The following is a 22,530-nucleotide window of genomic DNA, read 5'->3' on the forward strand; positions in this document are numbered from 1 at the left end:
AAAAACGGAACGATTACAATAGGGCTTTCGCACTGGTCAGTGCTCGAGCCCTAATAATAATAATAATAATAATAATAATAATAATGTGGACAAAAAATAGATGACACCAAATATGAACAACAATGTACAGCATAAACAGTAAATTGCACAAATAATTTAAATAATTTTGAATAAATATTAATAATTTAGGGCTGCACAGCGGTCTAGTGGTTAGCGCGCAGACTTCACAGCAAGGAGACCCGAGTTCAATTCCACCCTCGGCCATCTCTGTGTGGAGTTTGCATGTTCTCCCCGTGCATGCGTGGGTTTTCTCCGGGTACTCCGGTTTCCTCCCACATTCCAAAAACATGCTAGGTTAATTGGCGACTCCAAATTGTCCATAGGTATGAATGTGAGTGTGAATGGTTGTTTGTCTATATGTGCCCTGTGATTGGCTGGCGACCAGTCCAGGGTGTACCAGGCCTCAGAGTAGATCCGATGTATGTTGGAGATAGGTGATGTCGCAGACCTCTCCCTCTGTCCAGAACTTTTCAACCCTGATGTAGACGGCGTCCTTCACTCTTCCTTCAGATCATCTGTCTTCTCTGTCCAGATGAGTGATATTTCACTTTGAGGTGCAGGTAGACAATTGAGTTTTGAGCTGTCTATGATGTGACATGCACCTGATGAGTAGCTGCTAGGTCTTCCCAATATACTCTACAGTACTTTATCAGTGCATCCGTACTGCACTGGATCACATACACCAGATTAAAATGTCCAGAAATTATGTGCTGGGAATGACAATGTTGATGCGTCTGCTACTATTTTCTTTTTCATCCACCTTACTCTTTTTTTTTCTTTGTTCCGCCCAGCTAGGCTAACCACAGGTTAAGTAACTCTCTTCTCTGTAGTATGTGGGCTGTTAGGAACATTATCAGCTCTGTGTGGTACAGTTCTGATGATGCCCTGTTTGTGTTCCAGTGGGTGGTGTGTGTCAAAAGGAGGTGTTGTCCGTGTGTGGGTTTTGGGGTTTTTTTTTTAAACCTCAACATGGAGGTCCCTGTCATCTCCAATGTTGACATCACAGTCCAAACAAGGCAACTCATTGTCTTTTACATTCTCATGTGTTCAACTTAAATACATTTTGGATGTGATGGGGTGTTTTGCCAACCAAAGTTGCTATAATGTTGGCCACATACTTATAATATTATAATTTGGAGAGTTAATGTTGCTGACAACGGCCCTTTGTGTATTTTAATGCTAGGGATGGTCTCTTGTGGATATAGCCGGTAATAAGTACCCTATTGATTCAAAATTCAGATGCACACCTGGAAAATGCTCTAGTGACACAAATAAAGCAGGCTAGCGTGGTAGGAATAAATCTAGAAATATAGTGGCACAAATATTCCTGCCCTATATTTCATATTTAATCTACTCTGCCTGAGGATATCTTGGCCCAGTGCTGTAACTGTGTAATCTTGTCCAGGGGCAGATGGCACTGTCACAGAGGGATCGGATCGCCTGGATTGGGCTGGTGGAGGAGACGAGTTCTTCAAGGGCTGCTGCACCAGGATCAGCAGGTTTGGATGGGGGAGAGGGAGCATCAGCGCAGTGGAGACAAAAAGTCATTTCACCGTTTTTTTCCCAAAGCTTAGAAAAGACCTAGAAAATACTTTCCTTACAAAAGGTTGACTATGTACACAATTATAGACATGCATTCAAATCAATGTCAAATAGGAATTTCCATCAGTTTCACAGAGTATGGTTTTATAGGTTTATCTAAGTAGACTTCCACTCCATCCATGACAATTCTCATAAAAATGACGCCATCCCTTTCAGTCATGCAAATAGTCAGCACTTTTGCTCTAATATAGTCAGACTCCCACTAAAGCACACAGGTTCACAATGTGAACAAAATATCACACAGGGTTCCTCTTTTTATTGTCATTAATAAAGTTCCGTCGGACTTGAAGAGCTGTGTCCTCTTTAAAATGAACTCATAGGACTTTCTTTCCTACACACTCGTTGATCAGTTAGTAAACCTGGACCGTTTTCCCCCAAAAAAACAAAATGCATCTCAACAAAACGCGTAGCATTCTTCTTCTGGTTTTATTTTTAAGAATATTAACAGGAAGACGGCTTGTTAGAGAAGGTTTATTGTTGAGTAGTGAGTGAAACCGTGCAAATAAAACTGAAACTAAATTGGTCTTAGTTGATAGCTTTATAGTATCGAAACAATGTTGTGAAACTCGGAATTTTCAGTTTGTGCTCCGTTTTCAAATATTTCAGTATATAGACAGAAACAATGACACGGGCACTTTCAAACACTTCACTTTGAAGACCTAATTGTGATTCTAATACTTTATAAAGAAGCAGCCAAAACATTTTGAGGAAATGCATTTCATAGTATTTAGATGGAAATAGGGCATCGCGGTGGATGAGTGGTTAGCACGCAGGCCACACAGCTAGGAGACCAGGGTTTGAGTCCCAGCTCTGGGGTCTCCCACATTCCAAAAACATGTGAGTGTGAATGGTTGTTTGTCTATATGTGCCCTGTGATTGGCTGGCGACCAGTCCAGGGTGTAGCCCGCCTCTCACCCGAAGACAACTGGGATAGGCTCCAGCACCCCCGCAACCGTTGTGAGGATAAGCAGTAGAAAATGAATGAATTAATGAATTATGAGTGAAAGGGTTAAATGAACATCTAAGGTTACTAAGATTACTTTTACCTTCATTGAGGACTGTTCCTCTTGCCCGAAGACAGCTGGGATAGGCTCCAGCACCCCTGTGACCCTAGTGGTGATAAGCAGTATAGAAAATGCGTGAATGGACTACTTTTGTTGCTATCTTCTTAATGAGTAACTAGCAATGAACCTCACTGCTATCAGGCTACATCACATCAGCAGAAACATCCAAGTGCACTTTTCTTTCTTCTTCTATGTGGTCTTGCCCCAGTCGATTTTGTTTGCATCCATGTTTGATTACTTTGTTCAAACAGAGCAAAACAAATTGCACCAAGGAGGAAACAAGTTTGATTAAATTGGACCCAAAGTTGGTAGTAGGAAAAAAAAAAAGTCCAAGTTCAGTTCATTAAAAAGGAGAGAGGCTGTGACAAAGCAGCAACCCATTTAATAGTTGAATAGCCGGGCAGCTTAGAGCAGTTCAGCTTTAAAAAAAAAAAAAAAAATGTCGAATCACACTTGGAAACCAACTAGCAGAAAAGGATGAATAAAATATGTGAAAGGAGGCAGAAATCACACACTGGTAGTACGTTGACAGACTGGTCTATTTTTAAACAACCACACTCAGTTTAACACTTGTCCTCACCAGACCCTTTACCTCATCTCTAGGTTGCATTCTTCACAATGATTTTTTTTTTATACAAAGCAGATTTTTCACAGAATATCTGAATTAATCCGAAAGTTTGGACAACAACTCAACCAACACAATCTCATCTTCAATTATTAGATGATGTAAGGGAACGTGTGTGGTCCTCTTATTGGAAGAGAGGAAGGGACGGTCTTAGGGACAGATGAATGGGTCTGCTGGTGTCCTGGAGGAGCCTGAGGATAAATGAATGCATGAATGGGACAGTAATGAATAGAGAAGGTATAAGGGAACGGAAGGAAACAACACTGGGTTTGATTGGGTGCTGAAAGAATTAAGAAAAAGGATAAAAACCAGCACTGTTGGTGTGTGTGTGTGTGTGTGTGTGTGTGTGTGTGTGTGTGTGTGTGTGTGTGTGGGAGAGATTTGGATGCAATCATACTATGAAATGAGCCACACTGAGCAAGAATGTTACAAGAAGCTGCTAAACACAATAAAAAGAACAGATAATGCCATCATATTATGAAATGAGTAACACTGAGCTGATAGAGAGACACAACTACAACACATAATCCATCCATACATACATTTTCTGCCGATTATCATCAGTACGGACCCGGGAGCCTATTCCAGCTGACTTAGGTTTAGACCCACCCTGGACTGGTCGCTAGATGGTTGCAGGGCACATATACACCTGAAGAAAACCCATGCATGCACAGGGAGAACATGCAAATTCCCCGCGGATATGTCCAAACCAAACAGAGATTCGAACCCAGATCTTCCCAATCTCCTGGCCAGCATGCTAACCACAAGGCCACTGTGCAGCCGAGAACACAGCACACAAACCACATAATAATTAGAGTTAATTACACATGTAGGATTTCAGCTAGGAAGTGATTGTGAATCAATTCTATTTGCTGTTGTGAAAACACGTGGAAAGGAGAAGACATTATCAAGACATCCAAATTACCTAATGATTTTGCCACTGTTTGCCGCAGATAATTTCCACTTCCTCATCCAAGATACAAGTTTTACATTCTTTCCAGTGCCATTGCCACAGTGGTATCATGTGCTAGTATCTGCAGCAACACAGACGTTGCTATGGTAATTCAATGACATTCAAATAAATACATGATGCATATTAACAGTGAAGCCTTACAGTAGACGGTGGTGTGAAAAAGTGTTTACCCCCTTCCTGATTCCTTATTATTTTGTCACACTTCAGTTTTGTCACTTGTTTCAGATCATCAACCAAATGTTTATATTTGTCAATAACAACACCATTTCTAAAGTTTTGGGACTCCAGCAAACCACAGTGAGAGCCATTATCCACAAATGTGTGAAAACATGGAACAGTGGTGAACGTTCTCAGGAGTGGCTAGCCAACTAAAATTACCCCAAGAGTGCAGTGACAACTCATCCAAGAGGTCACAAAAGACACCACAACAATATCCAAAGAACTGCAGGCCTCGCTTATCTGAGTTAAAGTCAGTGTTCATAACTCCACCATAAGAAAGACATTGGGCAAAAACAGCCTGCATGGTACAGTACCAAGACAAAAACCACTGCTGAACAAAAAGAACATTAAGGCTTGTCTCAATATTACCAGAAAAAATCTTGATAATCCCCAAGACCTTTGGGAAAGTGTGTGTAAACGTTACACCGTATTTCAGAAAAAGAACATCACCCAACAGTGAAATATGGTGGTGGTAGTGTGATGGCCTGTGGCTATTTTGCTGCTTCAAGACTTAAAAACTTGTTGTGATAAATGGAATCGTGAATTCTGCAGTACCAAAAAAGTCCTAAAGCAGAATGTCCAGCCATATTCGTGACCTCAAGCTGAAATGAACTTGGGTTCCACAGCAGGACAATGATCCGAAACGCACCAGCAAGTCCACCTCTGAAAGGTGGTCAAAGTCCTGACCTGAATCCTATTGAGATGCTGTGGCATGATGCTGGAAACCCTCCAATGTGGCTGAAGTATGACAATTCTGAAAAAATGTGTGGGCCAAAATTCCTCCATAGCTCTGTAAGAGACTCATTGCAAGTTATCACAACCGCTTGATTGCAGTTGTTGCTGCTAAGGATGACTGACTTAGGGGGCAATCACCTTTTCCACACAGAGCCATGTAGGTTTGGTTTTCTTGCATTTAAAAACTACATTTTGTCTTCAGTTTTGTTGTTATTGACTAATATTTTAATTTGTAGGATGATCGGAAAGATTCAAATAAGAAATCAGGAAGGGTGCAAACACTTTTCAACACCACTTTAACTGATGACAAAACATGAAGATGGCGTCTCGCTGCAACACTTTGGACTTTGCTTTCTGTAAGGAGAAATCGCCTTCTTTTTCGCACAGCTGCTCTTCACACACCAAGTCCCAAGATTGAAATGTAAAAACATGTTGAGCTCCATAAAGACTGCATAAAGTCACGAGGGAACTTCTGCTCACTTTCCCATATGATGGCACAGAGGAGAAAAGCAGAGGTAAAGAATAAGCAGAGGTTGAGTGACTAAACATTTGCTTTGGCCGCCACAGAGTGTTCTGCTCGTCCCCGGACATGCATCTAGAGGATCCCCTCATCTTGACCGTAAATCTGAACGGAGTGGGAGTTGTCATACATTTCCCCCCCCCTCTGCACCCCCCTCCTTGGCTAAACCCCAAATTCCTCCCAGACACTCTTCATCCAAACAAAGTGGCCAGTTCCCACCACTAGACATTGGGAAAGGCAAAGTTCTGTCATGGAAAAATCTGACATCTTAAGAGTCCTCAAGACATTTTCTATTGTCAGCAGTACTTAAGAAAAGTTGTTTGCAAGGGCATTGGACGCAAAGTACATTTATATCAGCTCGGATGCTCTCGTTTCATTCATAGGCTACACACAAGGACACAAATGAATGATGCTGAAGTGAATCCATGGAGCATATTATGGGGTGCTGAGATATAATGCAGACATGCTCACTGATGAAATGAGTGTGAATTCAGAGGCCAGCAGTTATAGAAACCCTGGCAACACATTCCAATGGTGTCTGCCTCCTCCCTCAAAGGCGGTCTTTTGTGCTTATTGAAAGGATTGGGGGTTACAAGGTTTCTCCCTTTAGGGTATCGAGAATAATACCCGCTCTCAAGACAATGACCTCATCCTGACACTGTTATTTTGCCTGTGTCTTCGTGTGTGTGTGTGTGTGTGTGTGTGTGAGTGAGAGAGACAGCGACGTGAGACGATGTACTTGTGGGGATGGTGGAAGTAGGAGAAGACAGGAAGTGTTCTGTCAACAATGGATTATGAGGAATGCTGCAAAGATCCTCCGGAGAGTTGTCTTTCTCTCCGCTGTCTTTGTTTGCCCACGTTGAAATAATCTGTGCTTGATATTGGCATAAGATGGCGGTCGTGAAATGTAATGAAACACACACGCACACACATATATAGCCAAGCTGGAATGGGTGGTGGGTTTTAACAGGAAATTCCTTTACAGCCGTTCTGCTGACTAAGGACTACAAGTGAGAACAGAGTGCAAAAAAAATGCAATGCATAAGATGTGTGTGTAATTTGGGGTCCAATTAGGGCAGGGGTCGGGAACCCTTTTGGCTAAAAGAGCCACGAAAGACACATATTTGAATATGTCAGAGTCATATAATATTTTTAACACTAAATGTGTGCATTTTAAGCAAGACCAACAATAGTATTGATTCATTATTAAACATGCAAACTCCACACAGAGATACCCAAGCGGGGAATCTAACCTGAGTCTCCTAGCTGTGTGGCCTGTGCACTAACCATTTTAAAATGGCAGTGAAAAACTAAATAAATAAATAAAAATACATTTTATCACATTATGAGAGTGACTGCATGGCGGTCGAGTGGTTAGCGCGCAGACCTCACAGCTAGGAAACCAGGGTTCAATTCCACCCTCTGGAGTTTGCATGCGTGGGTTCTCCGGGTACTGCAGTTTCCAAAAAAAAAAACATGCTCGGTTAATTGGCGACTCCAAATTGTCCATAGGTATGAATGTGAGTGTGAATGGTTGTTTGTCTATATGTGCCCTGTGATTGGCTGGCGACCAGTCCGGAGTGTTCCCCGCCTCTCGCCCAAGGACAGCTGGGATGGGCTCTGGCGCACCCCACGACCCTCGTGAGGATAAGCGGTAGAAAATGAATGAATGAATGAACGTTATGAGAGCCAAATGCAGTCTGGCCACATCTGGCTTCCATAGCCATAGGTTGCCTACACCTGTGTTTGCATTTATAGTGCAAATTAATTCAACACATTATAACACATATCCTTATGTAGTCTCAAACCAGCTGTCTTACACTTGTGTGGGATGACTAGTGCATAGCATGTTGCCCTAACTTAGTGTTATGACATCCATCAACATACATTCAGGAGATTCCACATCATGGAGCCATTGAAAAATCCATTAAGGAAATTGAAATGGTTGTGCTCAATGTTTTTTTTTTTTTTTTTTGCTGTAACAATGCGGTGGTATACACTTCTATTCATTCACGGGTGGTGGTAGCACATTTAAATCAAAATGAAGACAGCATTCATCTCAAATACATCATTCATCCTGACAGAAAGCATATTGTGCAGGTGTCCTTCCCCGTGACCTACATTAGCCCAAATGCTGCATACACAAAAAGCCAATTTTAAAAATTGTCATTGTTTTCAGATTCTCTACAATGAAGAGAGGTGCGTTGTGAAAACAATAACAATTAGCACAAACAAAGCCATTTGTGCCGCAGACGAACAATGACTTGTCGAGGAAACGTTGTTAATCTGTGTCTTTGAGATTGGATGCTAAGGAGTGGCAGGTTTTGACAGGACCTACCAAATTGGATCAGCAGCGACCTCACGTGTCTGACTGTGGGTACCGCAGGTATTACACAAAAATCCAACCATTTTACCTTAAATGTCATAAATTGTCTTAATTATTACGGTGTTAAAATGAATTCATGTTACATTTATTAAAAACAAACGCATAAACTCCAGTATCGCTTTTAAATGTTTAGATTTTTTTATGACGTTACAAGAACTACAAAACGGAACCTACGTACGTAGCATCCCTGTGCATCCCGGTCTGAATTTATCAAGCACAACCAGCTCGTGAGATGTGCGTACGCCGCCTGCGTAATAGTTTATCATAAGAACCGAGTCATTTTGACTGCCTTAGCTGTCAAAAAGTAATTTAGGGAGAGGGAAATTTTGCATTACGTTGAAGCACATGTTTAAAATATGGAACATTTCTGCTGAGCTGCGTGGGGCATGGAATACTTCCTGTACACTACATCTCTTTCACTATAATTAAAGATACCAAACAGCCCACTAACTACAATGTGTCTTAAGTTGTGTCCGGTTGTTGGTCTTTTTAAAGCAAATTTTATTTAAGAAAAGGAAACCCAATACGCCATGTAATGTTTAATGGCAAAAGTGACCTCAGAAGTATTCATGTGACAGACAAAATTGTGCAGAAAAGCTCAGTGAGTCTGACAGATGTACAAGGCTGTTTAGACATGCAACCGAACATAAAAACTCAAGTTGTTTTGCATGTTATTGCAAACATGCAATCCAAAGCAGATAATAATTTTCTATAAATATTACATCTAGATTTATTTTTCAGATTACAGATAATCATTGCATGGGGCATGCTCCCATTTTTATTCCACAAGCCACCTGAGAAACTAAAATGATTTGTGAGCGTGACTGCTGCTATGTTATCATATCTACCAGACAGATGAATAAGACAGTGTTTGAAGTACAAAAACATAGCCTGCAACAAGATACTGTATTCTAATTCATCAAATGACAACAGATGCCTATGCTACAAAAAAAGATCCTTGATTAGACCTTTTTTTTGGAGAATTTGCTAATAATAAGCCAGAGTGAAGAAGGTGGGCATAGGTCAACTGCAGCACATTGACATTATTTTTGTATGCAACAAACATATACATGATCGTATTGTACTGTAAAGAAAAAAAGAGGCAACGGTTGCTCCCTTGTTGAGATGAGACCTCCTCCTGACTACGACCTGCACTAATGGTGTGATAAACTCTCCCAGTCTGAAGTTCCTCAATGAAATAGCCAGGGCCCGGGACATTTTCTCACTTTGAGGCGCTAAACTGACAGCTGAAGGTCTTATTTGTATCGCCTTGTTCTTCCTGTCGCTCTCTTTACAACAGGTTTGCCAAACTAGCTGGAAAATCTCCAACTGACAATCATGACAAGGTGACTGTGTGGACAAAATATGTTAAGCATGGTTCATCGGACGAGAACAAGCTTGGATGGCGGGGGGATCGCGGTTGGTGCTGCAGAAGCTCTCATTCCCAGTTCTCCCAGTCTTCTTCCAACTGCTTGAAAAAAGGAAACCAAGGCTGGTAAAATTGCCCAAATATTTACACTGCCTGATCAGAGAAAGGCCAGCACCTGGATTGAACTAAAGAAATAGTCAGGATGCAACAATACTTGGTATAATGCTCGGTATACACGTTTTTTGAAAAAGTATTAATGACAGTTGAAAGACAAGTTATATGTGGTAGTGGTCACTCAGCCTCATGTTACATTGATAAAACATTAGATTAGATTACTTTCACACTACATGTAATCAGCCATGGCATGCACTTTGGGGTAAATTTTGCCCATCAGCAACAATCCTCACTCTTTTCTGCCTGTTCTGAGACAGAAAAATAGCTAGCATGTGGGAGCTAACAATGCACATGACGAGACACACCTATTTTGACACTAAAGCCGTAAAAAAACCTCTAAAAAAACTCAACAATGTTTTATTTTTATAACTTTACTGTATATAAACCAAGCTACAGCGACATTGTTATTGTAGCAGCGAACACAAAGAACTATTTTTCTGGCATAGTGACACAGGACCTCAGCTGGTGCGGGGTGTCTTTTCCAGTTTATTTTGGGTAGGTGGAAAAAGTTTCTATCACTGCTAACAATTCTTCACTGTCTGTGGTGCAATCTCTTGGAGTAATGTCTTCTAAACGATCTTTGGAGTTAAGATGGAAAGAAAACACCAACCTCTCCAGATGCTTCAATTTTAGACAGTGCCAGCTGCACTTCTTCTTCTGTCATGTCCAGATCAAAGTCTTTCTCCCAGTCTTCGCTCACGTCAGTGCTGGAGCCTGGAGGACAAAGAGATCTCAGTCTACAACTTTGTGTCACCTAAACTCAGTACTTAGTAAACATGAGTGAATGCTAGCATGTCACAGCTAAGTACAAATGAAGTTACTGCATTGTACCTTTCTTGCCATTATTAGAAGGCGTTGACTTCCCGCTGTCAGAGTTGAGCTCAAACACTCTCAGGTCTTGTGGAGCCTCCTCCTTTGTTGCCTCCATTTTTGGGGTCCTTGCTGACACCCCATCCACAATGACCTCTTGCGGGTTTCCAACTTCCACTTGGGCATCAGGAGCCACAATACTCTGCGCAGGCTGTTGGAGTTTTTTCGTCTTGTCTGCAACATCGTCCACAGTGACCTCTGTCAGCTTCTTTGCCAGTATAGGCACCACGGAGTCTGGCCGCACTTCCACCTGCGTTGGCAGGCTGACACTGTCGCTGCTAACTGAGGGTGTGGTGTCACGCTCCTCGCTCGGAGACAGCATGGGAGTAAGGTGCGTGGTTGCTGCAGAGGCCTGGGTTGAGCCATTGTCCAATGGGGGCTTGAGGTTGAGACGAGATGACGACGTGGTGCCGAGAAAGTCATCTGACAGAAAAAGGAAAGGTAACAATATTATTAAAGTGAGGAAGTACAGTTTCAAAATATATTTTCATTTGTTGCTAGTATACCCTCCTCCTCCCAGTCAAGCGTCTCAGTGTGGGAAGTCTGTTCTGCCCTCTGCTTCAGCGCCACTCGCCGTGCCTCCTCCTAACACCAAACCAAATGAGTGGAACATGTAAAATTATATTTTGGAAATCAAATGTTCTTGTAGGCTGCACAGCGAACGAGTGGTTAGCACACAGGCCACACAGAATGTGAGTGTGAATGGTTGTTTGTCTATGTGTGCCCTGTGATTGGCTGGCAACCAGTCCAGGGTGTACCCCGCCTCTCGCCTGAAGACAGCTGGGATAGGCTCCAGCACCCCCACTTCCCTTGTGAGGATAAGCGGTAGAAAATGAATTAATGTTTTTCTTCTGTTCGCACATTATTTACTTGTATGTATTTTTTACCATAGTCATAAATATTCCTGTCCTTGGTTTCATATATTCAATCTTGCTTAAATGTCAGTAGTTTTTGCATCATCTGTAAGTGCGTGATCTCCTTTATAGCAAAGCTCAGAGTTAATGCAGAGAAAACGTTATTTAGAACCGCCATATTCAAACTAGACAGCAGGGGGCGCCAAACGTCCAAAAAGAAACTGCAATGCCAGGCCACTGGACCGCAAGTGTTGCTCAGGTTAGCTCTCTGTTTACCTGATCTAGCTGGAAGACTTTGTAGAAGTACCTCTGCCAGAACTCCGTATGGGTCACGGCTGCTGGGACCTTTGGAAAATATCCCAAAACAAAGATTGGATCTTTTAGTTGAAAAGCAAACTAAAAGGAAGTATCACAAACAGTTAGCATACCATTTTGGTGTAAAGTGCTCGTATTGAGGGACTGCTGACCAAAAGCTCAGAAATTTGGCCTTTCTTCTCCTCCATACTGAATGTTGCCAGCCAATTGTCAAATTGCTCTGGGGGGCCTGGGGGGGGGAGTCACATAGTCAAAAACCATATGACAAAACTTTGCAGTATCGTAAACATGTAGCACATTTGTCAAGTCCTATATGGAGAACAATATCAAGGCAATCAGACAATAAAATGTGATTAATGAAGTCAAGTTAAAGTTTTCTGTAGAAATCCATATAATACCGCCATGGCCAAAAACGCGGCACTCCTATAATACTACACCATTTCTCCCCTAAAACTGCAGTGTTTATTTATTTTGTTTGCATGGGACCACAGGATAAGCAGTGGAAAAACAGGCCATAGAATTCCAAAAATGGACTGGACAAAATTATAGGCACACTCAACTTATAATTGGGTAGCGCACTCTTTAGAAAAATCATTTTGGCCCACTCTTGTTTTGCCAACCACTCTGAGTCCTTCAGATTTGAAGGGTGCCTCTTCCCAACTGCTATTTTCAGATATCTGTATGGGATTTAGATCCTGGCCACATGAGCACTTCCCAAAGCTTTGTCTTAAGACATTTCTAGGTACTTTGGGTCATTGCACTGCTGTTAAGACCCATGACCGCTGACAGAGACCCAGCGGGCTCTACATTGCACCCCTGATTTCAAACCCTCTGATAATTCTATGCCTTTTTTTCTTTTCCCCACGCTGTGTGGGGAAAAGTGTGGTACACAGACACACAACACAAAGACAGAGTCACCTTTTCCCCATTTTAACTGGCTTCTTGTGTGTTTTATAATTTGCCAGCACATGCTACTTGCTACAGGTGAGTTAACAATTATTTCTTATAATTTTGATAAGTTGCCGATAATTTTGTACAGGGCATTTTTAGAGTTCTGTGCGGAATGATCAGATATGGCCTTTTTCCTGTGTTATTCCACTGCAAACAACCAACACTTTTGTAATTGCTACCATTTCCTGTGAGAAGTACAGGAATGCCAAAAAAATGTTTAACTGGCTTGAAGGTGTTTTTGTCAATGATGGAACAGGATAGGCCCTTCCTGTCAGGTTTACAAATATTAAATAAGTATATAAGTGGTTGTGTTGTCAATATAGTGCCTGAAAATAACTCAACATTAACTTACCATCGGGCTCATTGCAGTATGTGGCTGGGTCAGCCTGCAGACTGTAGAGACGTGCCTGTAAGGATAACAACATGGGTTGTACTGATTTCCTTTCGACACACAACACAACTGAATCTTTCTTCTATTGTAAATGTATTGTGTCAATATTTTTCTAAGCATGTAGTTTTTGCAACAAGGTCGAAGACTGGTGGTTGAACTGGTCATATTGTAAAGATGACATTGTTGTTTCCAAACAAGGATCAATGCCTACCTTTGAGCTGTCATATACTTCTGTAGTTCCTGCTGGTGTCGCCACCAATGTGATAACATCACAGTCGATGGTTTTATCAGGGGGTGGAGCCAGTGTGTCTGTTATGACTCCTAAGAAACTAGAGAGGCTCTTTTTCACCTTTTCTGTGGTCTCTGATGAGCCTTCCACCTAAAAAAAAATTGTTTTGTGAATCGTGCTTTTTTTTGTTAAGTCCAAACAGTCACTCTCATGGACCAAAACAATAATGTCAATAATGGAAAGCTAACATTAATAACATCCTGGGGGCACATTTGAAAGGTACCTGAGAAATACTATTATTTACCAACATTGCGGTTCTCAGTTTTGAGTTGTTTTTAGCATTCCTACCTGACAATAGCATTTGTCTTGTATGTTTTTGCAATGACAGATAAAATGGACAACTTACCGCAAGCTTGTTTTTGACAGCAGTGGCTGTGGCCACAATTGAACAGGCCGTGTCATGCTGAACCACAGTGGAGAACTCCGTCAAGTCTCGTTTGATAAATTCTAAGGCCTCAGATGACTGCAAAGAAAATGTAATGATTACATTACTAACACCCTGGACTATTACAGCCATTATGCTGTAAAGTAGACAGTTGACAGTTGAATCGAATTCTACATCTGCTTTGGTGTATATATACATAAACGATTCAAAGTAAACAGGACTATGAATATGAATATTCTGCATGGTGTTAATGTATTTATTACCTTGTCTTTGACGGCCTGGAAGCTTTGTTGAAGCCAGCCTCCCCACCAGCCTTCTCTGTCGTCATACACACATTAAATAGACGTTGACTACTTTAAAAGGCCCAGCAAGTGATTTACATGCCACTAGAACCACCATTTCGGCAACAAAGTCTTCAAATGATACAACATCTCATAAATAAATGTACATAGGATTGCTAATAGCTGGAGCTCATATATTGACAGGTTAGGGTACTCGTAAGCCAAACGCTTCTCACTATCGAATTCGGATTTGACACAATATGAAAACAATTCGACTGCTTAAAAATATATGCCAGCTAGGAGCATTGTATATGATTACGGTTCATTGCTCGATTTGTGAATACATTTCGCTAGAGAATATATGTATCCTCGCTAAGCTAAAGCTAGCATGGCTACATTTTTGTAAACAAATGCACTTCCTGAACCCATCCGGGTTATGGTGCAGCACGATAGTTTGAACATTCCAATTTCCCCAAATACTAATAAAGACGCAACCATAACAATTACCATTAAATATCCATACTTATTAGTGAAATCAACTTTAAAAGTAAAAAATACTCTGCGAGTTTACGCTCACCCTTCAGCCATCTTCAGATGATGACATCATCAGTGTTTACTGAACTCTCACCCCCAACTATGTTGAAAGAATACACATGTGACAAAAAATTAAAAATACGTTGTTTGACAGAGTCACACGGTTATATTCTACAAAGGGAGGACACTGTACAATATAAAACGATTGTTGTTTGTTTTAAACTTCTCGTGTTATATGTATGCCGCTGACGTCATATTACGGTGTCTACGGTAGCCGCAGAAGACCAAACTTGGCAGTAACGCTAACGACGTAGTATTTTTTGCAGACTACTCTGGTCAAATTTGATCTTCTGAGATGGTTTTAGGTTTGGGGTGGGTCAACTGCACCTTAATCCGTCCCACCAGTTCCAAATTCCGTTTTCATTTCACATGAAAACTGCACCTGGCAACATGAATTGCAGCGCTAATGTTGCACACTTGATTGCCAAAATAGTCACATGCAATCTGTAGCTTGTAGAAAAAACAGTCCAAACAACACAAAATGTCAACACACATGACGCACAAGGTAACCTACCCACTGAGCATACAAATATCTATATGCAATACATTTTGCCAGGTTTGTTGCATTTTAACTATGTTGAAGAGGTTGTCAGAGAAATAAGAAGTTAATATACTTGCAATCCAATGTTTAATTGTTCATGGTTCATATTGTTGTTGCAGCAGAACATGGCACATTTCAAAACTATAATATAACAGAAAAACTTTGAAAAAACAGCAAAACAGCAAAAACTTAAAAATTGGGAGACATTTCAAGAGAATGAAGTCAAAATATTATGAGAAAAAAGATGTAATCTAACAAAAAATACCAGAATAATGTTACGATTTTATTATTTTATTTTAGTAGCATGGAGTTATATTATGAAAAACAAACCAAATAACAAAAGTTGAAGATATTGAATATACAGTATGTCAGCATGTCATGTCAGCAGGAAGATTACAAAAAAGACATTTAAAATAGTTGGAAAAAAAGAGAAATTGTGGAAAAAACAGCTGCAATATTATGACAATGAACTAAACATATTAAAAGGAAAAAAGGAGTAAGAAAGTCCACATTTTATGACAATAATAATGCCATTTTAGTAGCATAGAATTGAAATATTAAAGCAGTGATATTCTGAAACACACACATAAAACAAAATAAAATAATTTGAAAATTGGGTTGAAGGAAAAATCATATTATTACATATTAATAAATTTGGTGAAGTAACATATAGAAGGAGAGATTTACAATTTTCAGTTGCTACATACATCTAATTTATGCACGCAAGAGATTATGAAACCAAATAGCTAAATTCTGCCCAGACATTTGGCTAATTAGTGTCCACCAACACTAACTGAAATTTTTTTTTAAACACCAGCGCATATATGCGCGTGCATCTGTGCGTGTTGCACACCCAAATGCATAAGTGTCCTGACCCCCAGCAGCTGCGCTCTATACTCATTAGTATTCCGGGTGAGATGGGGGCAGTTGGCTTTAGTAAGCACAAAATAATAAAAGAACAGACAACAGACATGCTCTGGAAGTGTGTTGTCACTTAATTGAAGATTGCCTTCATCCAGACGTTACACCATGTGTGCATATGTCCTGCAATATGTCACCACTGTCCAGTCCCTCTTTCCCCTTAATTGGGTCTTGCGGTCTCCCAATTAACTCTGTCAATGCAGATTAAATGAGCCAAGTTAGACAAATGTCCCTCTATTGATCAGTATCTGAATCAGTTAATGTATCCTTCTGTCAACATAAGTTGTGTTTGACTGGTACAGTTTTAATGTGTGACATTTTCACGCTATGTAATCGTGTTGTTTTAGATAGGATTTAATGGAATAGAAGTAGAAGAGTACTGTGTTGTGTTTGAGAAAAAGCACTTTGCTGGTTTTGCACCTTTTTTTTTTGCACTTTACTCAGGAGATCAAGAGCCACAAAAGTGGGGGTGCCCAAAGTGACGCCATAGGCTATCCACAACCTGTGGCTCATTTGTCAGACACTAAAAAAAACACACAAAAAAACAGCAAAAATTGTATAAACAGACAAAAAGGCAAAACAAATACCCATAACCAATAATAATGCAAAGCTTGTACCACTTTTTTAAAGTGGACCTATTGTGCTCATTTTTCAACCCTTTGTATTGAATTGTGGTTTTCTATAGAGCAGCTACACACAATAACCCGCACAGAAAACTTTATAAATCTTCCAGAATCTGCACCTATTCTAGTTGTATTTCCTTTGTGCTTTCCGCCAAAACGTTCTGTTTTAATTTTTTCCACCCACGGCCCGCCGGCACTCCGCTGTGATTGGTCACAAGTGCTTCCAAAGTACTTGGGGTAGTGAGTGGGAAGCAGAGCCCGGTTGAGGGCGGAGAGTTTATCTGGCTTACAGCCACTCCCATATATGGAAGTCTGCCCATCTGTGACATCACAAAGGGGCAGTTTTACCACGCCTTTTGAAAGCTAGCATGAAACGCCTTTTTTCAGGGCTCATTTCCAAATGCACAAACCTCATTATCTGACACTTTGACATTGTTTAAAACAAGAATATAACATTATAATTACATTTATTGGTCAGAAAGGTGGGAAAAGCATAATAGTTCCCCTTAAAAACCTTATTACAAAATGAAAAAAATATATAGAAAAATATCAAAGGGGGGTGGTGTAGGTCTTTTTCTTGATTCATGGTCGAGACTAGGGATCTTGGGTTCCAAAAAGGTAACTGGTATACTTCATAATACCAAGCCTGGTTAGCACTGCCATGTTCAAATGATCATAATGGTTCACGGATGACCTGCCCATATTGTATGATTTAAGAAGCATATCCATTACACAACACACTCACACCCACAGACACTCTCACTCCAGACTGCTGATGCCACACCGTGGGTTAACACCATCTGCTGCCGATCAGGAAACACCAGCTTTGCACAAGTCAATGTCTCAAATTATCTACCTAGACCAAAGGGAGGCCGGTCTCCACTAATCTCCACAATGTGTTCTGCTTCCCATTCCCACCTGTGCCCCCATAAAAGGGGGGCCTTGTGGGAGGACCCCAGGGCTCTGTGTCAGGGGACCAGGGACCAGGGACCAGGTGATGCAGCAATGTCTGTCCCCACGCCAGAAGCTGCACTGCTTGCTTTGGCTGGCAGCTGCCTCCCCCCACTGAGACATCCCACAGCTGACAATCCCCCAGCACTGACAGGGGCTCTTTACAGTGTCAATAGCCTCATATATTAGAGCTAACCGCCTTTGTGGTGAGTGAGGGTGTCAGGCTTTTTGGCCTGACAGCGCTTGTTACCATGATGAAATGTAGATTGAATTGAGGGGGTCTGTGTCTGAGGCACGAGAGCTCGGACTCCTCCGGTCTTTGTGTCCCACGCATGGCTATTGTTCACCCTCATTCAGGGCTCTCAGGAGAGGGAGGAGGGACAACAGAGAGGTGGGTGAGAAAGAGTTACATCTCTTCATTTCTCCCCTGATCTGCAACTCATCTGTCAGCCGTGGGAGGATAAGCATGTATTTTACACGCTTGATTTGTTGCTAAGTGAAGGCAAGTCATTGTTGTGTTGTTTGCCTAAATCATGTTGATGGTAATCAGTGTTTGCACTTTAGCTGATTAATCATTTGAACCCACTACATAAAGCGACTCTACTTAATTAAATATATTTTTACATTTTCTACATAAAGCAACTTTCACGAATTTGCTTTTTGTACGATGATATCCAAGTCATAAGAGGCCGTGACAAATAGTTGGCTCACCGCTTCAGGACATTTTTGCTTGTGTCAGAAAATAAAAGTGACGCGCCTTCCTGGCGCCTGTGTCGTCCTTTCATCCTCTACACCCTGTTGAGGTCAAGATGGATGGTCCCATGGTGTAAGAACACCACATTCATCCTCTGTGTTGTCGCACTGTGTCACCCTTCTGTCCCTCCTTTGCTCTTTAAGAGGTCAGCGCCTTCAAAGTTGGCTAGTAACCAATGACAACATAAATTTATTAAAAAATATGTGACTGTTTTTAATCATGGTTTGTCACATTTATAAGCTTCGCGTGTTAAGTAGAATACATATAACTCTATATCTGTTCAGGACAATATAATATATGTATGGTTAATGCTTGTTTTAGAAATAACAGAACTGTCAATCATAAGAATGAAGAAAAAGTCATCAGGTAAGAGTATAATAAAGAATTTAATTTAGGAAAATAGAACTCTTGTACAAAAAAAACATACAAGATTTGTATCGTTTTTCCACAATATGCATCATAAGATAAATTACAACATTGCTACTCTATCCCTTGTGCATTTAAAATATCCATCTTAAAGCAATGCAGAAGAGATTATTCATAAAAATAGCAGCAGTTTACATGGCAGAAAATACATATACATTATATACAATATAAGTTGTGACACCAGGCATCAGGTCCGAAGTCAATTTCACAGTTATTTGTTCATTGCCAGGCTATGCAATGAAGAACTTGGTGCAGGCAAAGTTTGGCACAGGGAGCAGGGGCAAGGCATGCCTGGGAAGTGTCTGTAGGAGCTGGTCAGGTGGAGTGGGTCCTTCAGGAGACTCTGAACTGGAGCATGAAAACCAAGGAAGCTGGTTGATGGAGGCGAGTGTGGCGCTGGAGCTGCAGTAGTCGCTGGAGTAGGGGCGTGATGTTGGGTAGAGCCCACCAGTGAGTGCAGGGACTGGGCCAGAGGATGCAAAGGCAGGTGGGCAGGTGGTGCTGCAGGGGTGATGGTCGGGTGGGCAGCAGTGCGACTCTGGGCGGCAGCGCTGGCTCCATACACATCCCCAACCAGTTTCTTCATTTCCTCCAAAGAGCTGGACAGCATGAGGATATAGTTTCGGGCCAGCAGCAAGGTAGATATTTTTGACAGCTTGCGGACCGACGGGCCATGAGCGTAGGGCATGACCTCTCTCAAGCCATCCATGGCCTGGTTCAAATCATGCATCCTCTTCCTCTCCCGACTGTTCACTTTCAGTCTCAGGTCTTGCATCTCTTCCTTGCTGAGCTGAGATCTACTTTTGGTCTTTCCGCCTCCACTGCAGCAGTCCGTATTGCTCTGGTCGCCGTCTCTGTGCGCTCTGTTGTCGTGGCAGTATGTCTGAAACATCTTGTTGGAGAAGAAGCTCCCAGCTGAGTCGTCCACCACTAGGTCTGGGGATGAGGAGCGACTGCAGGTGGACCCGGCATCAGAATCCATCTTGATTGAAATGATAATGAAAAAAGGAAAAACTGTCCAAAATATAACAAAAAAGCAGGCAAGTTTTCAGATGCTTGCCAGTCTTCTCAATTTTTATTTCTTCCTGCTGTAGTGCAGCCACAGTCTCACTTGACTTTTTTCAGTGTGACGACCAGTCTGTCTTAACTGTCACCCTCTGGGCAAAATGGGGTGTATTTATACCACCGCCACAACAAAGGAACAATAAGCTGCATAATGAGACACTTAGAGCCACAGCCAATTGCAGAGGGGACACATGTTCACCCCCTCCAACACACACAAGTTGTCCTGAAGCCCCTATTTTCACCTTCCGACACCCACACTTAACACCCCCACTAACACCACCATGCACAGATGAACACCAACACATTAAGCTCCATCACCACTTAGTTAAGTAGAATAGTTAAAACTTTCATTAAAATTAGTGACGATAGAATTCAATCATTTACATAAACTTATTTATTCAGTCTTATTATGGGTTTTTAACCAATTGGTTTCAGGGCGTCCAATAAAAAAAGAACAATTTCATAATTGTAATGGAGTGTTGTGTTACAAATGTATGTCACTATTGTCTAATGTGTATGTCGTATCTTTGCGACATTAAAATCCTGATAACTAAAATAATATACACCACGGATAAGTGGATAAGTTTTGCTTATGTGAGTATTTCTGCAGAAAGGTGTCCCTATCTTTCATCAGATTATGAAAATGGTTTGCGACTCCAAAAAGTTTATATAATATACAGTAGTTGAATGAAATCCTACACACTGGAACAGTGGAACATTAGTTAGCATCATTACCCTGTTCTGGATGTTCCGACCGTAATCGTAACGTATACACAAAACACATTTTTATACTTTTACAATTGTAGTTTTATATGCAGAAAACTATTTGAATGCATATAAATACATAGAGAGCAACACAGACACCACCTTCATGTTTTGCCATGAGATAGATTTTGAATTCAATAGTGTTTCTGCTTTTCTACTGATTCTACTGCCAAATGACCCAACAAAGAAACCAAAGAAAGTGGCAAGTGCCAGTATTTGATAAAGAAAGTGAGAAACAAGAAGTAACTCATGGCAAAACATGATGGTGGTGTCCTTCTTGATCCTTCCTCATTTTCCTTGTTTCCTTTTCCATGCATTTAGAATTGTTTTATGCATGTAAAATTAGAATTGTAAAGTTGGAAAAAAATATTTTTGAGACTTGTTTGACTGTTAGTTAGCAAAAAATTATGACTTCTGTTTCCTGTTTCCATGTATTAGCAAGCAAGGCCGCTAACAAGGATGTTTTATGATAAGAATACATTAAGAATACAGTTGGACTCACAAAGTGCATTAATAACACAACAACACAACAATACATTTTTTAGGTTTACCAAAAACACGCTAACCACACGTTCCACTGTAGTTCTTATTGTGAATTAATCCTTTAGTCATTGAAATAGGAGGATCTTTACATTAAACAATACACATATTACTGTCCACATGTCTAAACTTTTGCTCACTCAGGTAAAAAATATTGTTTATACAGTATTATTCAAATGGTGTTTTTAAATTGTTATATCAGACAATGAAAAGAAAGGAAAAGTGAGAGTGTAGACCTACAATGAAGCACACAACCTTATTGCCCTGCGCCATAGCACCAGATATATGATGCCTTGAAGGCCTTATTTACATATGGTTTCCATGCAACACTCGGAGTGGCATGAAGAACCATATGAGGTGCTTGAACATGTAAAAAGCAGCTTTTAATGGCAGACTAGATCAAGACAAAGGGGGTCGGATAAATTTGCCTTGGCCCTTCAAACAGTCTGCGAAATTGCATCACTATCACAAGAAGGGGTCCTCCAAGTGAGGAGGAGGAGGTAGTTAAAAAGATACTAAGGAGAAGGCATGGCATTGTCTTCCCCTAATTCAACCATAAAGCTGCTTGCACTCTCACTTCCACACTACTGTATGTTGCTTTTGGAGACCAGTATTGTATAACACCATTCATTCATTCATTCATTCATTCATTTTCTACCACTTTTTCCTCACGAGGGTCGCAGGGGGTGCTGGAGCCTATCCCAGCTGTCTTCTGTCGAGAGGCGGGGTACACCCTGGACTGGTCGCCAGCCAATCACAAGGCACATATAGACAAACAACCATTCACACTCACATTCATACCTATGGACAATTTGGAGTCGCTAATTAACCTAGCATGTTTTTGGAATGTGGGAGGAAACCGGAGTACCCGGAGAAAACCCACGCATGCACGGGAGAACATACAAACTCCACACAGAGATGGCCGAGGGTGTATAACACCATTTCAGACTAAATCATTTCCATTTGTGGTATCAAATATCCATCCATAAATCACATGTCAAGGCTGGAGTGATCCCAGTTTTCAGCTCAAGAATTTCCTACTTCCAGTTTATGCCAACTAAACCTCCATGGAGGCCGAACTAAATAGTTCATAAATGGTCCAGGAGTTTAATCAAATATAGAATATCATGCTCTGTTCTTGGTATGGAAAAACAATTACTTTAAATGTACAAAGTATTCAGACAAAAATATGAAATTATTTGACAAATTGAGGAAATACTTTGACGTTGTTGTAGTGTAGAGCCTTTATAGCAGGGGTCGGGAACCTTTTTGGCTACGAGAGCCATG

At 41.0% G+C, this 22,530-nt stretch overlaps 2 protein-coding genes across 3 annotated transcripts; both read right to left on the reverse strand.

The window, feature by feature from the left end:
- Positions 1-8,708: 8,708 nt before the first annotated feature.
- On the reverse strand, positions 8,709-14,859 carry bsdc1 (BSD domain containing 1). 2 transcript variants are annotated; one of them, XM_058091306.2, is made up of 11 exons: positions 14,641-14,859; positions 14,046-14,100; positions 13,744-13,860; positions 13,320-13,487; positions 13,070-13,124; positions 11,880-11,995; positions 11,728-11,796; positions 11,104-11,182; positions 10,559-11,020; positions 10,338-10,441; positions 8,709-9,652 (listed from the first exon to the last, which is right to left on the reverse strand). In XM_058091306.2, exons 1-11 carry the CDS (start codon positions 14,649-14,651, stop codon positions 9,623-9,625), a joined length of 1,266 nt encoding a protein of 421 aa, XP_057947289.2. In that variant the 5' UTR covers positions 14,652-14,859; the 3' UTR covers positions 8,709-9,622. The 2 variants fall into 2 exon arrangements, with proteins under 2 accessions (XP_057947289.2, XP_057947288.2); XM_058091305.2 differs by having other exon boundaries at positions 8,709-9,655.
- A 4,082-nt stretch (positions 14,860-18,941) lies between these two features.
- On the reverse strand, positions 18,942-20,007 carry olig4 (oligodendrocyte transcription factor 4). The gene has a single exon (XM_058090751.2). The coding sequence runs from the start codon at positions 19,853-19,855 to the stop codon at positions 19,085-19,087; it is 771 nt and encodes a 256-aa protein (XP_057946734.2). The 5' UTR covers positions 19,856-20,007; the 3' UTR covers positions 18,942-19,084.
- Positions 20,008-22,530: the final 2,523 nt, after the last annotated feature.

Source organism: Doryrhamphus excisus, linkage group LG14 (genome assembly GCF_037039965.1).
Source record: "Doryrhamphus excisus strain RoL-2023G ecotype Guam linkage group LG14, RoL_Dexc_Guam_v1.1, whole genome shotgun sequence".
Taxonomy (NCBI): domain Eukaryota; kingdom Metazoa; phylum Chordata; class Actinopteri; order Syngnathiformes; family Syngnathidae; genus Doryrhamphus; species Doryrhamphus excisus.

Bases quoted from the DNA above. Each gene is read 5' to 3' on its own strand.
- bsdc1 (XM_058091305.2), bottom strand. The intron at 13,861-14,045 runs GTAATAAATACA...TTTTCTTTGCAG, and splicing joins TCCAGGCCGTCAAAGACAAG to TCATCTGAGGCCTTAGAATT. The intron at 9,656-10,337 runs GTTGGTGTTTTC...CCTTTTTTCAAG, and splicing joins AAATTGAAGCATCTGGAGAG to CAGTTGGAAGAAGACTGGGA.
- olig4 (XM_058090751.2), bottom strand. From the start codon at position 19,855: ATGGATTCTGATGCCGGGTCCACCTGCAGTCGCTCCTCATCCCCAGAC.